We start from the raw sequence: 7,652 nt of genomic DNA, 5'->3' as shown, positions 1-7,652 counted from the left end.
ATAAACTTGATAATATGAGCAATTTAGGCAAGGCTGGTTACTGCTGCATGAAGACACTGAGTTGTGAGGGAGGAGCTAGATGGGTCAGGCTGGGAGATCTGCATAGTCTGAACCCACAGCTCCCAACCCACCTCTTGCTTTCAATTTGATGGTGGGTTCTTGAGTCCACCTTCCAATCCTGCCATTTTCCCCGGTTTCAATTGGTTAAACCCTGACCTAATTTCATCAAGATGATGAGCTTAGCATCTCAATTCTCAACTTCAAATGGTCAAATCACAAATGGAATACCGCCCAAGTACAATATATCTAGAATTCTGGATTCATGTTTAATATTTTAATGAAATGGCCGGATTAATCAAGTACTCAGTCTGGTTTACAAAGCTCGGGTTGGTAATTCCCCAACTATACAGTCTACATACTTCACTACATCTACATCCATCCGGCCTACAAGTCTATCTCTAAAAAGGCACAATAACCAATAGAAAATTAAGTTGTGGCCTCGTGGGTCTAATCTTCTCTAACGATTACAGATTTTTATATGCTCAGAATTTCTCACAGTTTTCTATCAACACTCTTTTTTATTATTTGTAGATACATACATTTACAGCAATTATAGACGGTTCATCTTCTTACCGTATATGTAGAACGGAGGATCTTCTATCTTCATTCTTCATCACCATTAATTAGAAGCTTCAGCTCTCTCAATTACAAAGGTTGAGCATCAGTTCATCCAAATTCATCTTCAACCTAAGCATAGCATCCTGTCATCATTGATCTGAACTCTTCAAAATCCACCAGCCCATTACCGTCCATATCGACTGCTCTGATCATTAGAAAGCATTCATCGAGACTGCACTTACTGTATCCAAGGCTGACTAGCACTCTCTGCAGCTCCTTAGCTGATATGAAACCGTTGTTATCGGTATCAAAAATGAGAAAAGCATCCATGAGCTCGTTTTCCCTGCCACTGCCTCCCACCTCGTCGTAACCGCCGACGACCTCCATGAATTCTTCCAAGTCAATAAACCCATCGCCGTTACAATCCACCTCTCTTACCATTCCTTCAGCTTCCTTGGCAGCTCTTGACTTCTCGTACCCAAGGCACAGGAGCACCTCCCCGAGCTCTAACGAAGATATCTTCCCATCGCCGTTGGCATCGATGAGCCTAAACACCTGCTCCAGCTGGTTAGACACTTCCATGGCTGTGATTGATGAAGTAATCCAGTTGAAACCGGAAGAAAATCTCCTGGGTTTTCTTCTTTTGCGTATCTCGACCTTGTTCAGGGACTTGATTTGCTGACTAAAGGTTAGGACCCACTTTCGTAGAGGGCTTAAACAATGTTTACAAGAAGAGAACATGGTTGCTTAATGGAAGAAGAGACAGAGGGGAAAGAGAGAGAGAGAGAGAGAGGTAGGACAGAGGAGAGATCCACTGGTAGCATCTGTGGTGATGGGAAGGAGGGGTGGTAGTTATAGTGAGAACATATGAAATTGTTGACAAGAGATCGATCACATGAGATGATTAGGTATAGGTGATGAGGAATAATAACGGTGGAGGTGCATGTGAAGATGCATGTGCCAGAGTCCTCATTTAGTTGTTTTGTCATCTTGCAATAATTCAATCATGGGTACAAGGCCCTACACACAGACCAAAAGTCCCTTTGATTTTAAGGCTTTTTACTGCCGGTTTAATTGGTTCTCTCTCATGTCTCAAAACTCTCTCTCTCTCAACCATTCAAGCTGCCCATATTTGATTCAAAAGGGCTAAGCTCAGATTGAGCTAGCCTTGTTGTGTTTAGTTGATGAAGGGTTACCCATGGGCCATGGACAAGAGCAGCAGTAATCAACCATCTATTTGCTTTTTTTTATATACCCCCTATCTCACATACTATCCAGTTGAATGAGGGTTCTTATAGTGTCTACCCATGTGTCTGCAATTTCCCCCTTTTTTTTTTCTTTCTTCATTTTCTACACACTGCAAAAATGCCTTCTTTGTTGGAATTTAGGGTTATCTAATGTGGCTTTGTATGATATGTCACCTAATAAGAAATCCATGTGGTCTCTATTCCTGATAAAAGGAACCATACCCATGTGTTTAATCAACATTAGTTCTTTTGTATAAAACATATGTTGACCATGGAATCATGGATATAGTTTATCAGGGTGCATCCCCCAAAGTATAGTTCAATAGGTCGTCCATATAAAATGTTTCCTACTTGAAATTGGAAGGAATAATAAGAAAAGAATTGGTTATAAAGACTTGCATTTGCGTTACATAGGATCCGTTTGGTTTATAGTTGGAATTGAAATCGGAATGGTGCATTCTTGATTCAGACAGAAATAGGAATAGGAATTAAAATCAACAAGAATGAGATTTTATTTTCAAGGAAGGGGCAGGAAATGACCATTCTCTCAAATGGAAGAATGCCATTCCAGCAGGAATGGGAATGAGATTCTGATTCCGCCAAACCAAACAGTTAGAATCAGAATAGCCCATTTCAATTCCGATTCCAGATCCCTATGGCCCTGTGAACCCAACGGGCCCTTAGTTTCTAATCATGTGATCCAACTTGTTTCTAATTATCTAAAGGGCTAAATGATCAGCTTCACGATTGGTTTCTTCTCTGTTTGGGTCTTGAGGATCTCTTCAGTTTTATATGGTAGAATATGTCAAGCCTCGGGTTAGGGATAATCATGGACCAGGCTGGGCGGGGCTGGGCCTTCATTAGGTTTTTACAGAGTAATAACAGATTTTAGGTCTGCCCAGGCCAATGTTTTTAAGACTGGACTGAATCAGACGGTTGGACTGAAAAACTGGGAACTGATCACCTGATTGGTTCTGTTTCAGCTCAGAACCGCTTTTTAGTCAAAAACTGTTGATTTTATCAGTGAACTACTAACCCAAGTGACTGTTTATTTATTTTTTATCAAAACAGGCCATCCATTTGATTCGAACAATTAGACCGTTTAACCCAAAAGCCAAACCCCAAAACGGTTCCCTATCCAATTCGATTTAAAAATGGTCCCACCCGGCCCGTATAATTGGCCGAATCAGGCAGGGTCATAAATATCATCCTCAGTCTCTATCAAACAACTAGAAATATGCTTGGGGTGAATATATACTCTATTGTTGTACAAAAAGGTGACGGCAAAAATACATATGAGGACATTTATGTGGAAGTTAATTTTATTTGATTAGTTAAGCTTGAATCGACAATTTGATATAGAAGAGCTCTTCAATTCGATGGACCCATTCAATTGTTGGCCCCAGCAATTCCATATCTGCATGTGCATCACCTGTCTCAACGACTCAACGACTCAAACTGTAGGGGTGCCCACGTTTTGGTGGGTCTATTTTCTAAACTGAATCGATATTATTGGTTTTTTAAATTGGTAATTGAAATTAAATCGAAGCCAATTGGTTAATTAATTGGTCGGTTTAGTTAATCATCATTTCAGTTTGTTGGTTTTTTGGGTTTTTTTGATATTTATAATATATTGTAAATAAATACATAATTATATAATAAAAATATTAGAAATACATATAAAATATTATATTATACATAATAAATAATATATTATTTATAAATATAAATAAATAAATATATATATATATAATATACATAAATATGCATATAATATATATGAATATATGCATACCAATTGATTTGATTAATGGAATTTTTGGTTCAGTCTTATCAGTTCAGTTTGGTTTTTTGGTTTTTGATGTTTTGATGATTACCCTTACTCAACTGTAGTTCTAAACCAAGTTAGTGGATTCACCAAGCCAAGTCAACCTAATTAACCGGATTGCTTCTCATCAGGTATTTAGTACTATCAACTTCTTTGACCTATAACTCTTAGGGTTTGTTTGGTTTACAGTCAGAATCGGAATCTCTTAAAATTATTTTGGTAATATAACTTCTTTGACCTATAACCCCTATTCCCATAAATCAAACGAATCCTTAGATATTTTGGTAATATAAGAAAAAGGCAAAGTAATACGAAACTGGATTTCCTACCTACTACTCTTTACCCATCTTGAATTGCAGTCACACACATCTCCATATGGTGTATTGTGAGATGTGCAGTTACAATATAATGTGGGTAGGGCTCAGCTAGAGAAAGTGAGTAGGAAATCTGGATTCACACAATACAGGGCGTTTCCCAGCGAATTCTTGAAATTTTTGGACCAAACTTTTCTATCATGTATATTAACTTTATAAAATAGCAAGTTAAGAATTGATTCGTTTATGGTTTTATTTCTCAAAACAAAAGAAAATGCCACATCAGCTAAAGCAATATGGTCTCTCTCTCACACATATATGGTCTTATCCATTTTCTGCTTCTTCGTAGTAGGATTTTTTTCTTTTTAACCCTAAATTTTGCAACAAGTGGAGGAATGGCTACCTTAAAATTCTATTAATCAACTATAATATGAAGGAAGGAAAAACAGAAGAAAAAAAAAGCCTGCTTTGCCTCAAGAAGCCCGACAAAGAGCAGGCTCCTTTTACCGAAGTTTTTAAAATTGAATCGGACAAGGAACTGTTCAGGGTCTGATTCTTGGGTCAAACAGTCTGATTGTCCGGTCTGAACAGATGGTCCACTTTGATAAAAAAAAAAGCTAAAAACTGTTGTTCAGGTTGATAGTTCGATCACCCGGATCAGTAGTTTGTTGACTAAATCAACAGTTTTTGATAAAAAACGGTTTTAGGGTAAAATAAAACTGATGAGGTGACTGATTCCTGATTTTTCCGATCCAACTGTCTCAGTCCGATCTGATTTTGAAAACACTGCCTTTTACTCTCAACAGATGTTAGGGATTGTTGATCAAGAAACGGTGAAGAATTACCAAAAGTCTTAGGCAATACCAATAAAATAAATAAATAAATAAAGGTTATCGATTTATTGTTTAGGGTGGGTATTAATTAATTAAGCACGCAAACCTTTATGGATTGATTGTTTAGGAGGGTATAGACATAGTGGGGGTAGATATTTTGGATATGGTGAACTCAAGACCACAACTGTCTCGATCACGACCACTGGGATAAAGATGAAAGTAATTATTTAGTGGGAGAAAGCTATATATAGATAACCTACCATGCACACATAGTTTTATTAGTCCAAAATGAAGTTTAATAAATAGGTTAAGGCTGCATTTGACAATTAAAGGCATTTTAATAGTAAAAAGGTGATAAATGGTTAAAATAAGAAATGCCAAATGCAACTTAATTGCATGACATAACATCAAAGAATCTGATGAGACCCCATCATTCTCTCAACTTCCCAACCCAATTAACCCGGACTTTCTGTCCCAATTGATGGATTGGAACTTTTCCGTTTTATAAAAATGCATGTATCTCTACAATCTATTGTCTTGTGATGTGATTGTGGATTGAGTAGGAAACCTTTTTCTTTTTCCCTATGTGTAATTTCTTTGATAGAATATTGGACCTGGGGTCTTCTTTACAAAACCATTGAATTGAATAATGGGTGTCCCGGTTTTGATAAACTGGGTACGTACTAATTGTAATAATTTAATAAGGTCTGTTTGCCGTGTCTTTTCATGCGGTTTTTTAGCTGTTTATAAATTGGGTAGATCGATTTTCGGTCTATTTCCATTTGATTTGTGGAAAATTTAGCCATCAAAAGCTAGAGCGTCGAAAAGATACAAGAAACTCATTTTGAGTTGATTTTGGGAAGTTCCAAATGAAGTTTTTGTGTCTTTCGCATTTTATTGTCGCACGAAAAGATACGGAAAGATGCACAAAAAGATATACATCTACCAAAATAGCTTCTAACTGCTCAAATGTTCATGCAAAAGCTAGCTCAATGCATCTTTTAACTGTCAGAGCTATCAGAAAATCTTCTTAAGAAAAAAACAAATTATCTCTTGAACTGCAGACTCACTTGAAGAGACTCATAAATTTGGATGCATCGATCCAAGATATATTGGACCAAGCTGCTGCAGATTGACTGTCTACCTAGTCCGAGCATCCAACTTAATTCTAGCCCTAGCCCTGGTTCACATGCTTTTGAATCTTCTACACTGCTAAAGCTTGATAACTACGCACAGCTAACACCATAGGGTCTCAATTGGGAGGAAGAAAAAAAGAAAGACCAAGAAAAGGTAATAAACAAAATATATTGAGGGTCCAGAAGGATAAAATCTAAATAAATAAATAATGCAAAGGACAAAGCTGGTCAACCGGCTTGGCTTCAGGTGAGCTTACGTTAAACACATATTTTATAATACGCCTATCTCCCAAAATCAATCTAGAAACCAATGCGTTGAGTATTTCTTTTGATCAAAGTGAGAAAAATCCGGCTGTCTCTTGACCTTAACAAAAGATTAAATTTTCTGCAGGAAAAAAAAAAAAAAACTAAAACTAAAAGAAAACTTGTTTAAAACTGTTTTTCATTCACAAATGAAACTTCTGATTTTTAGACACAAAAAAAGAATCTAACTTGGCTAAACAAAGTATATGGAAATGAGTGCATATTAATGTTATTAATTTGGCCTTGGCGATGCATTAAATGTATGTTTTTGCTCAACGTTTAGATTTTTTTTTACCTACATTGAAAAGTTCAATGACCCTATAGATAGAGGGTCTGAAATCCTAACTGTAGATCCATTTTTTTTGGGGAATTTGAATCTGTTCCTCACAAAACACGCCTCACATTGAACTCACTGTATATTTTGGCTGTGCTTTCAAAACATCTCTCCATAAATAAAAATTTATAATTACAGAAATGTTCTAAATATACGGCTAAAATGTACTGTGAAGTTGGTACAAGGCACGCTCTGTGAAGAGCAAATCAGAACTTTTTTTGGGTGGGGGTTAGGGCTTTAGGTGTGTGGGGAAGATGTGATTATTAATTTAGGGGCCGTTTGATAACAGCTGAAAAGCCATTATTAAACTGTCCCTTAGCATGTATTACGGGTATTTTGTCCTATTAGAATTAAATGAGATTATGTGAAGAACTGAGTCAAAATAATTAGTTGTTATTTGGAAATTATTTCTGGGCTAAGTGCACTACCACTACTTTGAATCAAATTTAAACCATTACCGATATTGGTCCCAACTAGCTGGGTCTTGGGAGGGGTAGTCCTAAAAGGTGAAGTGGGCGATGATTTTACCAAGTTGACCTCGTTGGACCAGATTTAAAGTTTTAAACTACTTTTCATAAAAGGTGAAGTGGGTGATGAATTGAAACTTCATAATTGCTCTGCCTGCAGTGACCTATTCTATTGGACAGTGTTGGGAGCACTTGTTGGTAGCAGATCCCTCCCCGTGGATTGATTGGAATTTTTAACTGTTTTTATGGAAGCGAGATTTGTTCCTCACAAATGGGTGTTTTATGGACACATTTACTATGCATTGGGAACATTTTCCGTGAATAATAACTAATAAATACCGGAGATATACGTGTGAGACGTTAGGTGTGAAGAGCAGATCCGGTCTCGTTTTCATGGGGCCACCATCAAAAGAAAGGTCTATGATGATTGATTCATAAATCACCCTGAATCTCACACGTGGTGGAAGTATCTAAAATAAAGAAAGGTTTTAGATGATATCATAAAGAGAGAAAAAAACCAAATAATGAAGCAAGCGTCACATCAAATAATTGTTTTTTTTTTTGGTATTGAC

At 36.8% G+C, this 7,652-nt stretch overlaps 1 protein-coding gene across 1 annotated transcript; it reads right to left on the bottom strand.

The window, feature by feature from the left end:
* Nucleotides 1-548: 548 nt before the first annotated feature.
* Nucleotides 549-1,497, bottom strand: LOC104611859 (uncharacterized). The gene has a single exon (XM_010279103.3). The coding sequence runs from the start codon at nucleotides 1,357-1,359 to the stop codon at nucleotides 748-750; it is 612 nt and encodes a 203-aa protein (XP_010277405.1). The 5' UTR covers nucleotides 1,360-1,497; the 3' UTR covers nucleotides 549-747.
* Nucleotides 1,498-7,652: the final 6,155 nt, after the last annotated feature.

This window comes from Nelumbo nucifera, chromosome 1 (assembly GCF_055504915.1).
Source record: "Nelumbo nucifera cultivar China Antique chromosome 1, China Antique-T2T, whole genome shotgun sequence".
Taxonomy (NCBI): domain Eukaryota; kingdom Viridiplantae; phylum Streptophyta; class Magnoliopsida; order Proteales; family Nelumbonaceae; genus Nelumbo; species Nelumbo nucifera.
This window is presented reverse-complemented; position numbering and strand designations above follow the sequence as displayed.

What these genes read in the sequence shown, in the direction of transcription:
- LOC104611859 (XM_010279103.3), bottom strand. Translation starts at nt 1,359, where the DNA reads ATGTTCTCTTCTTGTAAACATTGTTTAAGCCCTCTACGAAAGTGGGTC.